Source organism: Podarcis melisellensis, assembly GCF_964234715.1.
Source record: "Podarcis melisellensis genome assembly, chromosome: 1".
In the NCBI taxonomy this organism is placed as follows: Eukaryota; Metazoa; Chordata; class Lepidosauria; order Squamata; family Lacertidae; genus Podarcis; species Podarcis melisellensis.
The window spans coordinates 89,863,562-89,884,098 of record NC_138528.1 but is presented as its reverse complement, the minus strand read 5'-3'; the positions used below and the strand labels follow the sequence as shown (position 1 = coordinate 89,884,098).

The 20,537-nt window shown below is 44.7% G+C and overlaps 2 protein-coding genes across 3 annotated transcripts in view; one reads left to right on the top strand and one right to left on the bottom strand.

The window, feature by feature from the left end:
• LOC309377494 (uncharacterized protein) overlaps positions 1 to 13,867 on the top strand; it is a 68,747-nt gene extending 54,880 nt beyond the window's left edge. For both annotated transcript variants that reach the window (XM_081924814.1, XM_081924813.1), the window contains exons 4-8: positions 2,288 to 2,384; positions 4,337 to 4,541; positions 5,732 to 6,360; positions 9,547 to 9,692; positions 10,951 to 13,867. In XM_081924814.1, the coding sequence (XP_081780940.1) occupies positions 2,288 to 2,384; positions 4,337 to 4,541; positions 5,732 to 6,360; positions 9,547 to 9,692; positions 10,951 to 11,746 (1,873 nt within the window). In that variant the 3' untranslated portion in view covers positions 11,747 to 13,867. The remainder of the gene's footprint in view (positions 1 to 2,287; positions 2,385 to 4,336; positions 4,542 to 5,731; positions 6,361 to 9,546; positions 9,693 to 10,950) is intronic.
• Positions 13,868 to 13,922: 55 nt separating this feature from the next.
• TSN (translin) lies at positions 13,923 to 20,178 on the bottom strand. Its single transcript, XM_081925432.1, has 6 exons — positions 20,011 to 20,178; positions 19,095 to 19,188; positions 17,547 to 17,643; positions 17,120 to 17,235; positions 15,924 to 16,003; positions 13,923 to 15,544 (listed from the first exon to the last, which is right to left on the bottom strand). Exons 1-6 carry the CDS (start codon positions 20,074 to 20,076, stop codon positions 15,308 to 15,310), a joined length of 690 nt encoding a protein of 229 aa, XP_081781558.1. The 5' UTR covers positions 20,077 to 20,178; the 3' UTR covers positions 13,923 to 15,307.
• Positions 20,179 to 20,537: the final 359 nt, after the last annotated feature.

The following is a 20,537-nucleotide window of genomic DNA, read 5'->3' as shown; positions in this document are numbered from 1 at the left end:
CGGGCGCAACATCTGGGGGGGCGCACTCGCAGCTCTCTGCCCCTAAACTGGCTCACTCAGGGTTAGGGGGCGCAAACTACTTGCCTTGCCCCGGGTGCTGACAACCCACGCTACGCCACTGCTTAACTCAAAGGTTGGTGCAGAGGCTCATGAGATTGCAGTTGCAAAGGCTCCTGGGATTGCTAGCCATTTTTTTCTGCTCTTTTCACACCATTTTTGTAGTTCTTGTGCTCTTTTAGGACTGCTTTTGCGTTTTTCTTGCCTTTTTGAAATTTAAATCTATCTATTGTTTCCCTCCACTGAGCATATACATGGCCACGCGAGAATCGAACATGCATAAGCGGGGAGATACTTTTACTGCATTTTGATGTCTTTCCTTTCAAACTAGCTTCAGTTGAGAAATAGAACAAGCTAGCTGCATTCTAAGCTGGAAATTTGTCCACAATGTGTATAATATTGTGGGGCAGAAAGCGCTGTCATCCCAGTTAGGCAGAGCCATAGAGTTGGAGAACACTGAACTGGCATGGACTCCAACCTCCCTTTTCTTCCCCACAAGGCAGGATTATCCATGCACCAGCTCCTTACAGATCAATTCAGAACACTGTGCCACAAGCTGAAAGCAGGAGTGAATAAGTCACACACCCCTGAGCTGTCTTTATATCAGATAATACCAAGTGATTCATGAAAGTGAGCCAAGCCACATGAATAATATGTATACAGATATTCTCCAATGTCACTATCCAGAGTTGGTATAGTTACTCTGTTGTTGTTTTGTTAAATGATGTAATTTTTTTATTTTAAAAATGCTATATGAAGCAGCATAGTAACCAAAGATTCACTGTATATTTGTGAGAAAATGTGTGATGGGCCACACAGGGAATATTTATTTTAAAAGATGTATTTTGTGTTTTTGTATGAAGGGTTTCCTAGAGGGCAACTATCTAGAGTGGTATACAGTTCTTTAACACAGGCAGAAGGAAGGATACTGCAGTCTCCTGATGATTCACAAGATCCCCAAATGCAATATATCAAATAAGCAAAGCATGCATTTTTGTGTGTGATTGACACCTGAAAATCTTAAACCCCTTCAACCATTCATAATTGTGTGCCGAGTGTAGTGAACACTTCAAGTGAGCTACGTAAATGCTAAATATTACAGTGGTGCCTCGCAAGACGAAATTAATTCGTTCCGCAAGTTTTTTCGTCTTGCGAGTTTTTCGTCTTGCGAAGCACGGTTTCCCATAGGAATGCATTAAAAATCAATTAATGCGTTCCTATGGAGACCGCTTGCCAGGCTGGCGGTGCGGAGAAGGGCTTTTCTCCCCACCGCAAGCCTTCAGCACAGGTCCGAGAACAGAGGGGAAGGCGCGCAGCGCTTCTCCTCTGTTCCCGGGACTTGCGGTGGGAGGAGGGTTTTTCCTCCCCACTGCCAACATTCAGAACAGCATTCTGAATGTTGGCGGTGGGGAGGAAAGCCCTCCTCCCACCGCAAGCCTTCGGAGGAGGCTGGCGATGGGGCGGAGAGCTCTCCGCCCCATCGCCAGGCTTCGGAGGAGGTCCGAGGACAGTGGGGAAGACGCGCTGCACTTCCCCGCTGTCCCTGGAGATTTCCCTATGGGCTTTCGTCTTGCGAAGGAAGCCCATAGGGAAATTCGTTTTGCAAAGCGCCTCCAAAACGGAAAACCCTTTCGTCTAGCGGGTTTTTCGTCTTGCGAGGCGTTCGTCTTGCGGGGCACCACTGTATCTCTGTTTCTGCCACCGCTAATCCTGTATATGTGGGTGTGACTAGGTTTTGTCCTCTCTCTTCTGTCTCTCGGGGCTTGGATAATACTGTACAGTTTCCTCATCATTTATGAATGAGAAATTATTCATGGTATCTGATAATTTAGGGGAGCACTTTCTTTCTGATGACAGAACAGAAAGTTGTCTCCTATCTTAGTGCAAATAAAACAACTAAGAGGGACGAGAAGCTTAAAGATTTCGTGCACTTTAGATGCTGCTTTTATACATAAATATTAAGGGGGGCAACCCTTTAAATTTACAAACATGTTTCATTAAAAAAACCACACACACAACCCTATTATCCACTGCATCATTAGAAGTACATTTATGGAATGGTATATGTAAGAGAAAGACGATATGAGGTGCTTTTGACTTCACAAGGTAGAAGACCTGTAGAATAATACACTGTAGCTTTAAAGATGCATTTTCCTCCCAACCCTTGGAGTTGGCTCTGGACTGCTGTTTGTGCAGGACATTAATTGGGGTGGTGTCCCTTTTTTCACAGCTGCAGTGGCGAAGCTACCCCTGAGCCCCCCTCCAAAGGATTCTGTGAACTTAAGAAGGATGACCTCACTTTTGTGGAGGACTCGCATCAACCCACCGTGAGTTGAGTGGCCTGGGGCAGAAAGGGGTCTCAGAAGTGTTGGGTCAGGGAGCTGTAACTTTACTTACTATGACAGCTCTCAGCTATTCTGCACCCCTGTCACTAATACTCTTCTGGCTCTCCTCTCCATGCCTTTTCCTCCCTCTCTTCTTCTACCTCTCTCCCCTCTCTCTCTTTCCTGTTTTCCCGCACCCCATCTCACCCTTCCTGCTTCTGGGTGGCTGCGAGGAACAAGCTAATGAATGAAGATACCTAAGGCACATCAACACTACCGTGCAAATCCAGCTAAAGTTACATGTGACTAAGGGCCCCTCCAGACTGGTGCATTTTGGAGGTGTATTCCACAGCGTGTCATTCATGCAGTAATAGTGCAATCATGTTGGATTGACGCTGGGCTGTCCACACATTATTCTCATAGCTGTCAACGTTTCCTTTTTTAAAAGGAAAATGCCCTTATTCCGAATAGGATTCCTCGCGAGAAAAGGGAAAAGTTGACAGCTATGATTATTCTGCTTTATCAGTTGTTCTGCAAATGTTTCCCCAGTGTTACTGCATATTTCCTGTCTGGAGGAATAAACTTGCTCTGTAGCAAAACAAATGCAGGACAAAACAAAAAACCTGAGACATTTGAGATATGAAAAGTTACAGGGTTTCAACAGGAAGCTACAGGACATGCACCAATTGAAAAGTATGTTCACCTCAGAACGATGACACGTGCAAACAACTGAAAGCGGGATTGTGGATAACCGCCCCGATACCAGCATGAATATGAATCATCACCTGTGTGCAATAAGAAGGATATCTGGAGTGGCCCAAAGTACTGTTGAAAGCAATGGAACTGGTGATTAACTTTCTCCATTGCTTTCAATAGGACCTGTTCACATAATGTTAGCTGGATCGGGCCCAAAATTGGTTTGAGAGTTGTTTTATTATCCTAGCTTCACCCAACTGGAGCTTTGGGTGAACAACAGCTGCGTGAGGGTGCTCAGAGTAATCTGTGTAGTTTCTTCACGGAAAAGTGTTTCTTGATCGCTTGGTCATGACCCATAACAATGAAACCAGTTGGAAAGTGGTTTAAATATGTAGTATAGACATAAAGTTCCAGCCTTCAGAAAGCGTGTAAGGAAAGGCATGGGGAGGAATGCCCGTTTCATCCTCAGTCAAGCACTTACAAATCCAAATCATTGGGTTTGGATTGCAAACAGTGGTGGCTGGTGGCTGTTGCCATCTTAACTGGAGTAAAGCTGCTGCTGTGATACACTGTTCACATATGGTTGCCCGTCCTGCCAACTCTCCCATACAGCCCGATAAAATACATGTTGCTTGCTGACACACACCCCAATATTAAACTATGTGCACATTTAAACAGCTGCACACAGATTTCATGAACATGTGTTTAATGTAACACCAACAGCTCATATTTTGCTTCCTTTCTTGAGTGAGGGTGTTGCCCCGCCAGAAAGATATGAGGAGAAACAACGGCTTTAGAGGTAGTGGGTGCTGGGTGTCGGATTTGGCCATGTATATTTAAGTATCTTCAAGGGATGCAGGTGGCACTGGGGGTTAAACCACAGAGCCTAGGACTTGCTGTTCAGAAGGTTGGCAGTTCGAATCCCCATGACGGGGTGAGCTCTTCTTGCTTGGTCCCTGCTCCTGCCAACCTAGTAGTTCGAAAGCACATCAAAATGCAAGTAGATAAATAGGTACCGCTCCGGTGGGAAGGTAAACGGTGTTTCCGTGCACTGCTCTGGTTCGCCAGAAGCGGCTTAGTCATGCTGGCCACATGACCCGGAAGCTGTATGCCAGCTCCCTTGGCCAATAAAGCAACCCCAGAGTCGGTCACGACTGGACCTAATGGTCAGGGGTCCCTTTACCTTTACCTTATTTAAGTATCTCATATATTGTTTAGTAGAAACTTCTCCCCACAACCACCCCTTGCTTTCCTTTCAGAGCTCCAGCCCCAACTGCCGCCGATCAAGTTCTGACATCTCCTACGAAACTTCGGACTGCACCAAAGCTCAACGGGAGTGTCGGCTGCGGCCTCATTTCAGTGATCCGATGCCAACAGATGCTGTGAAGAGGAAACAACTGGAGCTGAAGATCGCTGCAGCAGCACGGCAGCATGCCCAGAAGCGCCGGCAAGAGAGAGATTCCAGTATGCTCCCCTTGCCTTTTGCTTTGTGTGTGATTTGCAGGGTCTGTCCATGTCACTCATAGTTCTGGGTGTGTTTTGACATTAGGTTAGCAGTCATCATTCAGAGAGATAGCCTCCAAACATCTCGCACTCAACAGCCGTGGATTATGTTTGCAGCCGGTTGTAGCCTCTTATTCCAGGGTCCCTCCAGAGGAGAGGGAATACAGTAGCAGCTCCTCCTCTAGTGTACTCTCTATCTGTACAATTCATAGCAACAGCCAATAGCCTGGATTGGCCCATACAGGACCAAACTGGCTCCTGGCAAATGCAGGAAAGGGGGTATGCAAAGGTAAGGCAGTGTCATGAGCTAAGCTTCAATCTAGTGCTTTCTTTGACTTCATGCATGATATAGCAAAAGGTGAGTAGAACCTGGAACAATTGTTCTGCAAGTATACTGAGCAGATGGAGCCATCAGTATGTGGCTTCCGCTTGTTGTTTGCATAGTTCATTAGGACAGGCTTGTTTCTTCCAACACACCTGAGCCAAATTCCAAATGAGAGTGTCCTTCCCTAGCTGTTGAATTAAAGAGAGAAATGTAACTCAGAAGCGGAATATGTTCTTTGCATACTGTCAAGTAGACCTGCTAGCTTGTGGCCCACGAGACTAAACACAGTTGTGCATTGTGGCCCACCAGGAGTTTGATAAACCTCTACTTTTGGGGGGCTGCAAATATATACAAGCACCCAGCAAGCAATGTAGCCAGTGGGATATATTGGTGGGTCAAAAGTTGTCTAGGTCTATTTAAAGGATCTCAGCTGGCAAGGCTAAGGAAACCTTGACCAAGGCTTTGAGGTAACATTAGGCAAGATGGACAATTTAACCAGTACAATACAATTCTGTCTATTTTTTTTTTAAATGACCTGCTACTGTACCTTTAAGAGCATGCTTAGTGATCAGGTCAAGCTTTTCTTAGCATGAAGAAAAAGAAAATCTTTATGTATGTATGAAAATGCCAGAATGTAGCAACATATCATTAAGAACTAGATTCTCCCTGTCTCTGTATTCAAGTACTTTGCAGAATCCTTCCTGGTCACAAGGAGAAAAACAAAACAAAACAGGACAAGTTTTTTACTGTTGGATGAACAGGGCTGAGGAACAAAACAATGGGAAGGTTCTACAAATAAATTTATTTTATTTTCCTCCCCGCACAGGCCCAGTGCTGACAAAAGCCAACCTCAACTACAGCAGCAACGTTGATGAGAACCACGGCATTCTGGGCGGCTCCTTTCGTTCCAAACACCGCTGGAGCAACGTCAGCAGTCTCAGCGCCGACAGCGGCATTGTGGGCGGGAGTGAGGAGAGGGACAGTGCCGATGCCAGCAGTGGAGGGGTGCCAAGGATGAGGTCGGCTGAGATGGAGCGGGCGGACAGCGGCATCAGCCAAGTGCTGAGTAGGAAGTGGAGGAGCAAGGCGTCGGAGACGCTGGCATCTCTGCAGGCGTGGGAGGCCCACCAGCCTTGCACCGACTGTGGGGGGAGACACTTCCCGCTGGAGACGGATGTCCAGAACCAGAACAAGAGGCGGGCCGTCCTCTGTGAGAAGTGCCTGAAGTGCCGGACGGAGCGGAAGGAGTCGGTGCTGGAGTTTGTCAACACTGAAACCAGCTACGGGGAGGACCTGCGCATCATTAAGGAAGAGTTCTACCTCCCCATGCAAGCTGCTGGCCTGCTAACACAGGACCAGCTGCTGGTGGTTTTCGGCAACATACAGGAGCTCATTGACCTCAACGAAAACTTCCTGGAGTACCTTCAGGAAGAGATTGAGCAGGCCTTTGAGCAGGTAGTGTATGGCCTCAGATTTCTTCTCCGTTTCCCTGTGCAGTTATAATGAGCTACTTTTGCCACTGCTGCTTTGTTACTATGGCACTCAAAGCTTGTGCCACTCATTAGAAAGGCACAATGCCTAATGAGCAGGTAAGGGAATTGAGAATGGGTATGCCTCTGTCGGACTCATTTTAGCTGCTGAAAGGGGGAAGGGGCCATTGCTGAGTGTAAGAGCATCTGCATTGCGTGTAGGAGGTGCCAGGTTCAGTCCCCACCATCTCCAGGTAGGGCTGGGAGAGATGCTACCAGTCAAAGAAGACAGTATTGAGCTAGTTGATCTGGCTTGGTATAAGGCAGCTTCCCTGTGCTCTTGCTCCAAAGGGTACCAACTTTTTATTTATTTTTTGTCATTTCAATTGTGTGAGTAAACATCCGCCTCTAGCTCTGATTGGATGCCCCCATTCTACTGTAGATCGCCTGTGTTTCTTTGTGATTGTCAGCAAGATACGCCAATTCAAGACCACTTGGTGAATAAGCATCTCAAAAATCCTTTGTGCCTTGTAGAATCATAGAATCCCCTAAGAAAGCCCCCTGCAATGCATGAATCCCTATGCCAACCTCCCCCAGCCTGGTGCCCTGTAGGTGTGGTTAGACTACAGCTCCCATCAGCCCCAGCCAGCATGTCCAATGGTAAGGGGTGATGGGAGTTGTAGTCCAAAACATCTGGCAGGCACCAGGCTGGGGAAGGCCCCATGTGCTCCTGAGCAGACCAGTCTGGGGCTAGCTTTATGACATGTGGAATTGCCCCTTTAGCACTTTCAATTTGCTGCGCAGCGAAGCCTACCATCAGTTCCAAATGTTGCCGCATTTCCATTGGCTGAAGGAAAACAATGCCGGCAGGCAGACGGTTGCGCTAGCACCTCAGCAAAGCGAATGGCTTTTACACGCCGCTGTGTATTTATATTATGCCCTGTGCTTTATTAAGGGCTCTGAAAGAAACAAAACACCCTTTTACCATGAAATTAATTTTTACAGCAGCATTCAAAGAAGCCCATCTTGCCCACAGGAGAGCAATTAAAAGCGGCTTTGCCTGCCAACAATTGCCGGTGGCCAAGAACAGACGCAAGGCTAGTTAAATCCTTTAAGTGTTATTTGAGCCACGCTTTCTTGAACGTACTCAAGGTTACTTATTATTTGCTGGAACAGCAGTTCTTGATGGTTCATTATTACAGACTAGCACCCTGTGCACGGCACACGGCTCTGCGCCCCGTTGCTGAACTTTGCAAGTCAAATGCAGGAGAGAGTATTATTTTGAAGGCCGGATAATCGCCTTGGGGAAGGGCCAGAGCTCAGCAGGAGAACACATGCTTTTCATGCAGAAAGTTCCAGGTTCAGTCTCTGACTTAGCCATTTTTAAAAGGGAGGGAAGGATCATGTAGCAGGTGCAGTGAAGACCCTCTGCCTTAGAGGGCCATCAGAGAAGACAGTACTGGGTATATGGACAAGTAGGCAGGACAGGGATTCTTCTTGGTGTCGGAGGTCATGTTTTATATACAAAGGTTCAAGGTTTGATCTCTGGCATCTCCCAGATAGGGTTGGAAAAGGGTCTTGTGTGAAACCCTTGGGGGTCACTCCCAGCCAGTTTGGACGAGGGTCAAGGAACCTTTTTCAGTTCAAGTGTTGTATTTCCTCATAGCTGACCTTCCAGGGACTGCATGCTGGTGGTGCAAGCAGGCAAAAGGTTTGTGTCTTTGAAAGCCAAGATATAATCATCCAAAATGGGGAAATGTGATAATGCTATCCACTGCGTCAGAGATGTAGTTGAACTTTTTAAGATGCTGGGGAGCCAAGGAGGGAAATCAAGGATAATAGAGGAGCTGGGGGATAAGACTAAAGGCATAAAAGAGATCCTGTGAGCCATTTCCACCTCTGCCAGTCACAATTTTAAAAATTAATTTAGAACTCAAAATCATATATGCAAAATTTGCATTGCAATACTTCGTGGGAATCTGTGTGCATGCACATTTTAATGCAGTTTAAAGGGTTCAGATGTTGAGCGTTCTATTTTGACATATATGGGGTTGAAATTTTTTGGGGGGAATAGGGTGGTACAGTCTCCAGTTTCAAAACCTCAAAAGTGCAGATTTAATCCATGGAATTCAACTGAAATCCAGTTTAACTTGCAAGGATGCTGTCTGCTAATGGATTTCAGCAAACCATTTAAGTTGGGTGGCATGTTTCCTTAATTATGAATGTTGGTTTTTGTTTCAGCAATAGTGTAGTACTCTCTGTCATAATTGAACCTCTGTGCTACAGCACCTCATGCTGGCAAAAAAAGGGGAATGGTCTTGCAATAGTCTTTTGTGAAATACTTTTATCTTTTTTTAATTAGGAATCAAAATGTAACAGATTCTAAAAATATACATCAGTAGAGTAAATCATTAAAAGACATGGAAGGGAATAACAACATGGTTGTCAAGCTGAGATTAATCACTTTTGCATTGTGTTTGCATACACTTTTAATGTTCTACCAGAGTCAGTAGAAAACCATAAGAAGATCCCCACTAGATCAGGCCAAAGGCCCATCTCACCTACCATCTTGTCCTCACAGTGGCCAATGAGATGCCTATAGGAAGCTCACAAACAGAAGCTGAGTATAACAGCATTTTCCTCTCTTGTGATTCCTAGTGACTGGGCTTGGGCCACTGTTTGGAGAATAGATTGCAGTTCAAGGAAAAAACGTGTAGCACTTTTCCTTGTTTTCAGTGCGGAAAGAGCTTAATTATTCAGAATGCATTCAAGCTGTAGTTCATGGCCTAAAGAAACTCACTGTTGAAACAGCTATCATGAGGTGTGTTGCTAACGTGTAGTCCAAGATCAGCTTTCAATTATATTAGCAGTTGCAGTCAAAGTGGTAGGTCTGGGCTGCATATTACCTGGACAGGGCTGGGACGGGGCAGGGCGGTGATGTGGTCAGGGCTGTGTGGACACCAATCTGTTCCTCCTGCTGGTATGTCCACACAGCCCTGCCTTTGCTGCTGCCCTGCCCCACCTCAGCTCCGTAAACTGCGGAGACACCAATGTCACCAGCTCCACTCCAGCACATTCGCCACAACTGAATATTAGGCCGGTGGCTTTTAATGGCCTCTAGTACCTCCACGTCTCTGGCTGATGCATTGCCTTGTGTGTTGTGTGTCGGCAGGGCGATGATGACCTCATGACTGTGTGCATCGGTGAGATATTCCTGGAATTTGTCAATATGCTGCCTGCCTTCCAGACGTACTGCCTCCAGCAGTCATCTTCAGTGAACATGCTCAATGCACTGGAAAAAGAGAAGGAGTTACTCAGGTGAGGAGACCTCTTAATCTTGGGTTGGTAGCAGGACCATTCAGAGCTTGTATGAAGCCCAGCATGGAAGTCTTGTTCTTGACATGACGCCGTAAGTCCTGCAGGCCCCTGGTGGAGCCCCCCAGTCACCCTAGCTCTCCAAGGCCCAGGACAAGTGTACCCAGCTGTCCCTGCCCCCTTGCACAGGTCTGGTAGGGAGTATATGCCTTGGGGCACAGACCCCGTATCTTTTCCTAAATGTACTGAGAGTTTCTGGGTAGGTAATGTATTCAAGAGATTAACTGGGTGTGTGTCAGAGGGGTGTGTGATCTGGGTTAGTAAGATATAAATTTGTGGAAATAAATGAATTTGAAATTATCGTACCTAGAGATAATAATGAATGGGGGCAATTGTAAGGGGATTAAATGGATTTGGAGAAGGATCTGCTGGGAAAACGAGAGTAAATTAAGTGAAGAGGGGACAGATCTGGAGTGGGGTGCAAGATAATTGAACATATTTGGGGTGTCCGATGGGCTTATCGTCTGTAATATTAAAATTCTGAATTTGCATCTGTACATATGAATTCAGATATGCAAAAGTTTGTCTATGAGCCCATACTTTGAAGCAAGTATGCTTTGGGGAGAGGGGGTTCATCAATGACCAGGCACTTACACCAGGATACACGGCATCAACTAGAGCTGAGGAGTTTACCAATAAAGGCACATCACCAACTGGGGCTTTATCAGAACGATAGAAAGGCCATGCCCATCCACATGTGACATTCCCAGTACAGTGTCTGAGTGCTCCCTGCACCTCCAACCTCCTCCCCAAATCCGTTTTAGAGGGCTGGGGGAACCCTCAGAACAGATATAGGGGGTGCACAGAGGACACATAGGACAAGGAGAGGGTGAAAACATTCCCTGCACTATTGCAACTAATATGCTAGATACTGCCCTGTGTCTACATTTGCATACATTGAGTAATATTTCACAGCTAAGATATCAACAGCAAGTCTATTGAACCTTACCTTAGTGATGCATTAAACAAAGCCTGAGAACGGGGAAAAAATAAAAAATGTTCCTGAGTCTAGCAAATCAAGTAAATGGTTTTGCAGGAAAGCAGTATACATATGGGATCTTAAGTCATAATTACTTTGTAAATGTTAATTAATTAAAGATAACAATGCCTCATGTGTATGTAAGAACAAGACCCTCGGTGTAAGCTTTTCTGTTTTCCTGTACCTGTTTACAAAATATGTTATTTTTTTACCTCCCTGCAGGATTTTCCTCAATGTCTCCCAGAACGACAACACAGCTCTTCGCCGCATGAATCTGCGGTCCTTCCTCATGGCTCCACTGCAGAGAGTCACCAAGTACCCACTTCTGCTGAGCCGCATCATCAAAGCCACCACTGAGTACCACCCAGATCACAGCAGCCTGAGGGAGGCCAAAAGCCGCATTGAGTCCCACCTGGAGCACATAAACATGAAGACCAAGCAGGAAGGGAACTCGTGGACTTTGCGTTCCTTCCGCCAGGACAGCAAGAAGAACAGGGAGGTCATTAACATTGAAATGAGGGAGACCGCTATCAAGACTGTGGGCTGGCTGCGGGAAGAAACCCGCTTTGTGATGGAAGGGTCCTTGCAGCTGGCCCAGCCTCCTGATGGACAGTGGGTCAAAAAGGGCAGCAAGACCTTAAAATTCCAGAACATGCAAGTGCTCCTCATGGTCAACATCAGACGTGCCTCTGAGTCTAGCTTTGAACCCGGAGAGCCAGGACCTGTGAAAGATGCAGTACTGGTACTGATTAGGGACAAAAACAATGGGAAGTTCAGCTTGCTCAGGGAGCCCTTGAGACTCAGCAACTGTGTGGTCTCTGTGGATCCCGACTGCGACGACACGTTTGAACTCCTTGAGATCAGGCGGGAGTCTTTTGTGTTCCGAGATGGAGACAAGGCACGGACTCACCACTGGTTCAGGCAGATACGGAGGTACTCTCGGGAGCTGGGCTCCTGGAAGAAGCGGCGCAACGCCTTGCCCAACATCATGATAAGCGCATCGCACAATAGGTCATGAAAGGATCGCTGACTGCGAAATGACTTGGCTAAGTAAGCTCAGAAATTTCCTCACAACCTGCTTTGGGTTGAAGATCTCCTTTTCAACAAAAATTGCACCAAGGATGAACTTCACCTGGCCAATTAGCATTGAAGCTATCCGTAACAATGTCTTTTTCTACTGAGAATTCATTTGTGACGAGTACCACTTAAATGAGTGTTTCTCAAATTGAAGGAAAAAATGTGCCCTGTTTTAAAGCTTGTTAGATCTTCCATACAACCCAACTTAGAAACCTCATTGGGTGTAGCTACCTGGCTCCTACAACCTTTATGTCTGCTTTGCTCCCAACTGCGTGGTTCCTACACACACAGTTGCTCCCCTACCTCTGCTACTCCTCTTCTCAGCTGCTCCACAGCCCATGGTCTCTAGCTTCAGGTAACTCACAGCAGTCTGTGACTGACTATTCCACCCTTCCCTGTCAGCAAATCCATGAGGTAGACACTAAGATTGTGGGAAATTTGAGCCTCTTTATAGACCTACTTATCAATAAGACTTACAAAATGCTACCCCCTCTCTTGTAGGTGTCCCACAAACCCTTCTGGAGGCCACATTCCCCATTTTGAGAGGCATTGCCTGATGAGGTGATAAAGTGAGGGCCCCATTGAACAAGAACTGTCAAAAAGAGGCTGTCATCTTGAGAGGTTGGTTGGTGGCTGACCCTCTGCTTAGTGTAACTGACTGAGCTGGTAACGAGAAGGAAGAGTGTTGTTAGTTGGAAGACTGCCTGTTAAGTGTGGAGTGAAAGTTAAGCATGAGCTGTAGGAACAGAAGGTGTTAATCTGGCTAGCCAAAATAATCACTTCAGCACAACTTGGCCTAAGGAGAAATCAGAGGAGGCTCTTAAGTGGTAAGAGGAGTGAGATCTAGATTCTGGGTAATGGGAATCTTTTGCACATTTTGTAAATAGGTATAACAGTGAAGACAACAAAATGTGTGTTGTCTGTCTGAGGGCAAATAGGCTTTACCCTGTGAAGACTTGCTCAAGGGGGGCAGGGCGGGCCCTTCAGATTTGTGGCCTACTTGGGATGTCTTCCTCTATGGTAATTAGGGGTTACTGGCACCAGATTATGAGGAGCAGGTCTCTAGAGAGAAAATATTGAGCTAATATTGTTAATAATGTGGGGATCAGATAGGAGTGTGAGATGTCTGACACTGCATGATTGTGCTGGGAAAAAGGAATTTTGACCATATATGATAGACTGGTTTCATTGTGCATATATTATAACAGCATTAGGCAACTTCCAGTCAAATTTAGAGCAGTATTAACACAATAAAGGAGAATGTTTAGACAGTATAATTAGCCTCATTTCAGCTTGCTCTCCCAGGAAACATTTAATTCATCCATCTTTTGTTAGCTTATCAGTTTTCTTCTTCTACCCTCATGCCCATGTAGGAACCAGTTTACCGAGTTTTACTTTGCACTGAATGCATGTAACACATAAATGGAAAAGGAAGCCGAAATATATTCAGAGTTCACTCACAAACATTCCAGAATACCTGTATAATCCTGTGGATAAGCAATACTCTCTCCCTTTATGGATCACTGGATTTGTTTGTAAATGGTTAAAAACCCATTGTAGAAATCTAAGGAATGTCTTAACATCAGAAATTGTTCTGAAATACGCTTCTGTTAACAAGGCTCAATTACCTCTTCTAGTTTGTGATTATTTAAATGATGTAATCTAGTGTATTTCAAAATTTTAATTAAAAAGGAATCCGTTACATTATTGTAGATTAACATAAAATGTTTTAATAATTATGTTTCCTTGCACTTTAATTAACTTCTCTTTTTGTTTTCCATACCAGATCACTCCTATCCTAGTGACACATGAGAATAATAATAAAAAAGAACTCTGTAGAATACTAGAGAACAAAATATGTAGCAGCACTTTTCTATTCTATAGCCGACAGGAAAAAAACCTATAAGAATATCGTTTAGCAAGATTTTCTGCACCAGTTGTGAACCCTTTATCATAGCCTTCCTCCCAAAATGGGTGCTGTAGAATTGCAGTGTCTTGAAAGAAGGGATTTCGTTAAAATGAAGAAAATATGACACCTGTATACTAAACAAGTTATTGTGAATTACAGGGTGCAAGCTTGTAAGAAACATACAAAACAAAATCACAGAAGCATAATATTAAAGAACAGTGTCTTTTATTTACCCACGTCAACAAAGGAAGAATTTGCTTTTCAATGAACTTTTCCCCCACCCATCCCAAAATGTAACCAGAAAAAGGCAAAGATTTACAAACAAAAGATACTTACAGCCACTAATATTGTAAAGTAGAAATATTTTTCTTATCTTTTGGAGGTGATATTTGTCAAAGGAAAAACTTTAGGGCAAAGGGGAAAACAGATCCTATACAGCACACAATATGAAAAATGCTCAGACAAAACAACACAGTATATTGCAGAAACAAATTTTGCACATATGAGATTCAGAAGATGGGTGTTAAATACTAATACAGTGGAGGTAGCACACACATGGAGGTGAAAGAAGAGTGATTCGCACCTGCACCCTACATACAAAAGCTGTGCTTCTATGCACAAAGCAACTCGCCTCCATGTACATGTGTTTAGGGCCAAGGTAAATGTCACCGTTTTTTGTTAAGGCCAAATGCATTCTTTGCTGCATGATGGACCAAGAACGTTATATAAAAAAGATACAATACAAAATGAAGGAAATGTGAAACAGGTCACTTAGAATTCAAGGGAACATAAACACCTTTGCCCTGTTACGTAACTACTTACCTCCTTTAAATCTGTGCTCCTCCCCCCACAAAAAATCACCTAAAACATGTTCCAGGATTTGCTTTTTAAAACTTATATATATATACTTGGAACATGCCCACAAGCAACTGTTCAGCTTCAACGACTATTTCACGTCTCTTCCCAAATGTAAAAATCAGCATGTTTAAGGATACAAATATATGTGCACTATATAATGGTGACTATTTGAAAACACATTCCCAACAATATTTCTACTGAACTGATCATCCTAGTTCTGAACTCTTGATTTTATGCAGCAATCTATCTGGTTTACACAGATGAGCAGAAAATGAATGCTTTTTGACAAGCTGTTTACACATCAGCTGCAGCCAAGTACTGAACTTTTATTTATTACAAAGGAGCCCAGGGCAGCAGTGTGCATAAACTGTGATACATATAAATGACGTGGAGATCCAAAAAGGATGAGGCTTGAACAAAGGCTGTGATGCAGGGGGAAAATAATCCCCATGCTTGTTTCTGCAGGGATAATGGGATAGCAACAGCTGTAGTTCAGAGATGAGTTTGCTTACACCAGGGTGACTTAGGACTCCAAGCAGTGCCTGCTAGAGGGGCTTGGGGGGTGGGGAATGAGTGTTTCTGCTTGGACATACTAAACATTCCATTAGGAAAAAACAACAGTGGTATGCAGCTTTGTGGTTCCTCTAAACTACTGCTGGAGAGCTCAAGTTAAAGCTTCTCCTTCATTGGCAGCAAGACTGAGGTAATGATTGCTTCAGTTCAACAAGCCCTCCTCTATTTCTCCCCACCAGCATTAGCAATTGAGTCCTTGTTGAGCCCTCTGATTGACAGGTCATAAACCACCTCCTCTATCTTCTTGACATCGTACTTGAGGCCATCGTAGCGCTTCCTCAGGGAGTCATTCTTCAGGTTGAGAAGGCGGAATCCGGAATCCAACTCGTTGATAAAAGCAGAGATGCGGAGGGGACGGGCGTAGTCTCCAGCTGTGACACTGTTCACTGCCAACCTAGCCTATGGAAGAAAGCAGAACGGTGCAAGATAAGCAGACGTGCACAGACCAAATCGGGCCAGGTAGGCCTTACTGGAGTCCCACAACTGTATTAACATCTGAACAGGGTATTCAGCACCTTGTCTTCCTTCCAGAGGATAAATTATACTGGCTTTTAGAGCATATTTGATGAAGAAGCCTGAATCTTGCGAACCTTTACTATTAGTAGAGTAATATGCAACCATAAGCCTCCCTTTGCAGAAAAAGAGCAACTAGCAACTTTGTTAAAGAAAGAGCCATGGTATGTAACCTCTAGTTTTGTCCACACAAGGCCCTGGATATTACTTTCAGTCCAACTAGGTAAGTCATGCTGTATTAGTTCTAAAACTTCTCAATACTTACCAGCTCACTAGCCAGAGTCAACACCCCAGAGAGGTAATCCTCAATGTCCAGGTGAAAGCCTTTCTCTCTTTCAGATTCAACTGCAAAAAGAATGAACGGATTTGGATTCAACTCTGATAATACAAATCATCAGGGTTAGAAGACTCCAAAATGAAAGGAGTGCCAGGTTAGGCCTTCCTTTTAGGTTAATGGTTAGTTAATTACACTGATCAATTCAAGAACAATTCAAATATAAAATACTAAAAGTGTTCATCCAAAGAAAAAGTAATCTGAAACAGCACAAAGCATCCATGCCCTTCACACAGGATGTATACCCTGGTAGCCACCAAAAGTTCCAATATCAGTGCTGCTGTCCAAATGCCTGGGAGAATAAAAATGTCTTCACCTAGTGCCTGAAAGAGGACAAAGCCAGTGTCAGGTGAGTTTCCCTGGGGAGAGTATCCTATAACTGAGGTTACCACTGAAAAGGCCCATTCCCTCATTGCCACACTCTGACATCTCTCGGTGGGTGCACACAGAGAAGTACCTCGGATGTTAATCTCAGACTCTAGAAAGGATTGTAGGGTTACATATCTGAGCCCCAAATCCAAAGCACAGTGGCTGACCATATTATTTATATGCAGAAGGTCCCAGGTTCACTCCCTAGCATCTTTAGTTAAAAGGATTTTCAGGTAGCAGGGCTCATGGGGAAAACCTCTGCCCAAGATCCTCATGAGTAGCTGCCATTTAGAGTCCACACTGCTGGAGTGGAGCTGCAATCCTAAACATTTAGTAAGCCTCACTGAATACAAGTGTGGCTTCTTCAAAGTAAATAAGAATGTATAGAAGCTTCATATAATTAATGTGCATACTAATCTTCCCACATTCCCCTGTCTTTCACTGTGGACTTTCTACCTTTCCAGGGAGCCTGCAACTCTGCCAACTCATAGCTCTCGAGCAGTGCATATATGGACTCCTTTTTTTACTAACAGTTACTAATTTTTTCAGTTAAAAAAGGAACCTTGGCAGAGCTGAAGCAGAGGTCTAGTCTTTATTTCACCGTCAAACTATGTCAAAAGGTTTTAGAAGGAAAGCTAAGTGACATGTAGAAGCTTTCTGACGTGCCAATTTAGGTTAACATTTTACTGAATTTCTTAGACAGGGAGCCTTGCTGAAGGCAAAAGTCATTGCGTTTAAGTGGAAAAACAATTCCTTACTTCCAAGTATTTCTGTAGCAGCTTCCCGAGTCACTAAGGTTTCTGTCTCCAAGTAGACAACAAATGCTGCTAAGAACACCAAACGTTGTAACACAAATCTCCAATGTTCATTAAATCTGCATGGGGGGAAAGAGAAAGTGATTCCTGGCGCTTTAAACAGAAGACTCCTGCTGGATCTGACAAAATGCCCATCTAGTCCTCAATCCTATCCCTGTGGTGGTACAATAGCATCCTCCCCACTTGTGATTCCTAGTAACTGGTATGCTGAAGCATGCTGCCTCCAACAGTGGAAATAAATCATAGCCATCCATAGTTAAATGATTGGTTTGAAATTGCTCAGTAACAAATGTAATTTCTATATGGAAAAAAGAATAAAATATTATAAAAAAGACCACAAAAGGCAGGAGGAAAGTGGACATTTACTAACCTGTAATATTGATCTGCAGGGAACTTGTTTTTCAGAGAGGCCAGCTGTGTTCTAACAGTACCAAAGTGTTCACGAGCCTTCTGACACTTCTTTGGTACTGAAATTAAAAACAAACACCACTTAACCTCGAAAACAAAGGTTAGTTATTTGTTTTTGAGTTTCTTTAAAGAAAACACCCTTTAGGCATAGAACCATGAGCAAAGACAATACTGTGATACTTAAAAGAAACAGGTTTCTTATTTATTTGCTATCTATACCTTCCTCTGAAGAACACTGGGTTGTTTACAACATAAAAACACAAACGTACACACTATAATAATGAACAACCCCAACAGCATTTATATATTTATTAATTTTCTATTAAGTTTGATTCACTGGATCCATCCATAGGACACCACAATCCTATGCATCAAAACTAAGTTCCATTAAGTTCAATGGGGCTTATTCCTAGCTAAGTGGATACAGGACTGAAGCCTAAGTTAGTCATGGTTTAGTCCCACTGAAATAAGTTCATAATGACAGGAGTGGTTCAGCTGCAGCAATAGGTGCCTGGAAACAGTCACTGTCATTTACAGGGAAAGACTAGGTGGGTGGGTGAGTTAGGGTTCTGTGGATGCACTGGAAGAGGCAATCAAGGGCGCCTGCTAGCTAGCTCGTCTGTACAGCCCTGACCTTCACACCACCTACCCCTTCCCACCCTCAAAGTAAATGGCAATGACTCTGCTGTGGGAATGTATAGCAGCCACTCTGCTCTACTGGGAGATTCATTCCTGCAACTGGGTAAGCTGTCAGATGAGTAGAGGTGTGGAAGCAAATGTGCTAGCACTATCCACCCCCAATCCCCATGAATTGGAGGGTGGCAGTTTGAAGCAGGAAGCCTTGTTTAGGCTCCCCACACCTGGAGTGAACAGAAAGTAAATTGTGACTGAATAGTAATTCTCTGGGTGATCTGAAGCAGATCAGCAAGGATTTCTTACTCAGATGTGTTTAACACTTGCAACAACAAAATGACCCACTAAATTGTACTGCTGAAATGGGGAGGGAGTGGTTTATTGTGCGGAAAGACTGTGTGCTCTGCTCAGTTCTGGCCCTTAAAAAATTTCCAGGTTCTGAATTCTTTCATTCTAATAGTATGTCTTTTGTACCAGGCTCTGCTCAAGCAGAGTAGAACCCACAAGCTGCCCTGCCCTGTCTGATAGGATATAGAAACCAGACTGTCGGCCGTGAGCACCCCTTGCAAAGCGATGAACATCTCGCTGACGGACATTTTAAGATTTCACAGCTGAATAAATCTTTGTTGACTAGTTAAGTGCCCAATAATGAAACAGTCAAATTTAGTGTTATAATCTATTGTACATGATTCACTTTCCTGCATTTCCAATTCACAAAGAAACTGAAGTAGAAAAATGTTTTTCACAAAACACATAACCATTTCACTTTTACATTACTGAGTGGCATCTTTTATCCTCATCTTCTGTAACCATCCTTTATGCATGTAAACATGTTTGTGACTTTTTTTTCTCAATAGGCAAACAAAGCATGACCTACTGTCCTGAAATCCAGACCCCTGGTGGACTCCTTGTAGCACTGTAAGAATTTCCCGGGCTGTTTGCTCCAGAGTTTGAACAACTTTCCTGATCTCCTGTAAACAACAATAAAATACTCAGAATATGATGGTACAGACAAACATGCAATGTGTTAGCACAAAGCTGCTGTTCAATTTTGCCCGTCTTTCTCTCTAGTAAATTTCTAGACCTCTGGTTCCCAATTGGGGGCCCATGGACCCCAGGGAGTCCCAGTAATCCACCCGGGAGATCTGTGGCACCATTCACGTAACAAAAACTACCATGGGGATATCAAATTTTTTTTAAGTAGTGGGTCCATAGCTTGGCTTTTGAAAAACGGGGTCTGCACTACTCAGCTAACTAATGGTTATCTATGAGGCAATTAGGTTGTTACTATGATTCTGTTCATCATACTGCTACTTGTGATGGGTCAGTACCCCATAGTGGATCACACCTTGACCCAAGATGGGTGGCAGTGCTTGCAACCATCACTGGTTGTTGTTGTTGTTTCTTTGTTCAGCTTTGACAAAGAATAGGCGCAAAGGAGAATAAGATCTTTAACGGTGGTGGTGCAGGACAGAAGATTTCAGCCTATGCAATTTCTCTCACACTTAGCGTAACAAGCAGCAACAACTAAATTTCCCTCTCCTGGGCCGTTATGTAAATATCACAGGAGCCACAACAAAGACACATAGGGCGGTTTTGGGTTTACGTGATAGAAATGGGTCCCATGTTTTAGGCATGCAGTTGTTAAAAGGTTGGCTCTCGAGGTTTGGAAGGTAGGAAAACCAAGGCTCTAGTCCCCGTGATCCGAGGAGCAGCGAAAGGGAAAGAAGGGATCCCCTTCCGAGCTCTGGCGAAGCGTCCGTGGTCCTCGCACCGGCGCGACCCTCTCTCACCTCGCGGATATCCTGGTCGGCCGTGAGCACCCCTTGCAAAGCGATGAACATCTCGCTGACGGACATGGCGACGCCGCCGAGGAGAAGCTGCGAGTCGGACGGGCTGCAGGGACAGCGCTCTGGGCACTCCCACCACTCTCCGTGCCGCCAAAGGGACGGGTCCTTCCACACTGCCGTCGCGGGGCTGCCCCGCTCGCTGCCTGACAGGAAAACGCGCCGCTCTCGTGCGTGTCCCAGCCCCAGCCCCTAGGCGTCGTTCTTCGCAGGGCAGTGATCAGCCCCCCGTTGGCTTCCATGGGGGCAAGTAGGCGGGGGCAGAGGCAGCTGCACAGCCTAAGTGGAGAGATTAAACGGCTCCGAGGTGCTTACTCGTCGTCTTGGCCACATTTTACATATCGCTTTCTACCTGGGGGGAGCCCTATAAACAGGGCAGATCTATTGGGGGGGGGGTGTTAAGATGCTGCCTTAAGTCGAGTCAGGCTCTTGGCCCACCCATCCAGGTTTTCAGGCAGGAGTGCTTTAAAAAA

What these genes read in the sequence shown, in the direction of transcription:
- TSN (XM_081925432.1), bottom strand. Translation starts at nt 20,076, where the DNA reads ATGTCCGTCAGCGAGATGTTCATCGCTTTGCAAGGGGTGCTCACGGCC. An exon ending in CCTGCAGATCAATATTACAG is followed by an intron (nt 17,236 to 17,546) that starts GTTAGTAAATGT and finishes CCCCCCATGCAG; the next exon opens with ATTTAATGAACATTGGAGAT. An exon ending in TGCTACAGAAATACTTGGAA is followed by an intron (nt 16,004 to 17,119) that starts GTAAGGAATTGT and finishes TTCTTTTTGCAG; the next exon opens with TTGAATCTGAAAGAGAGAAA.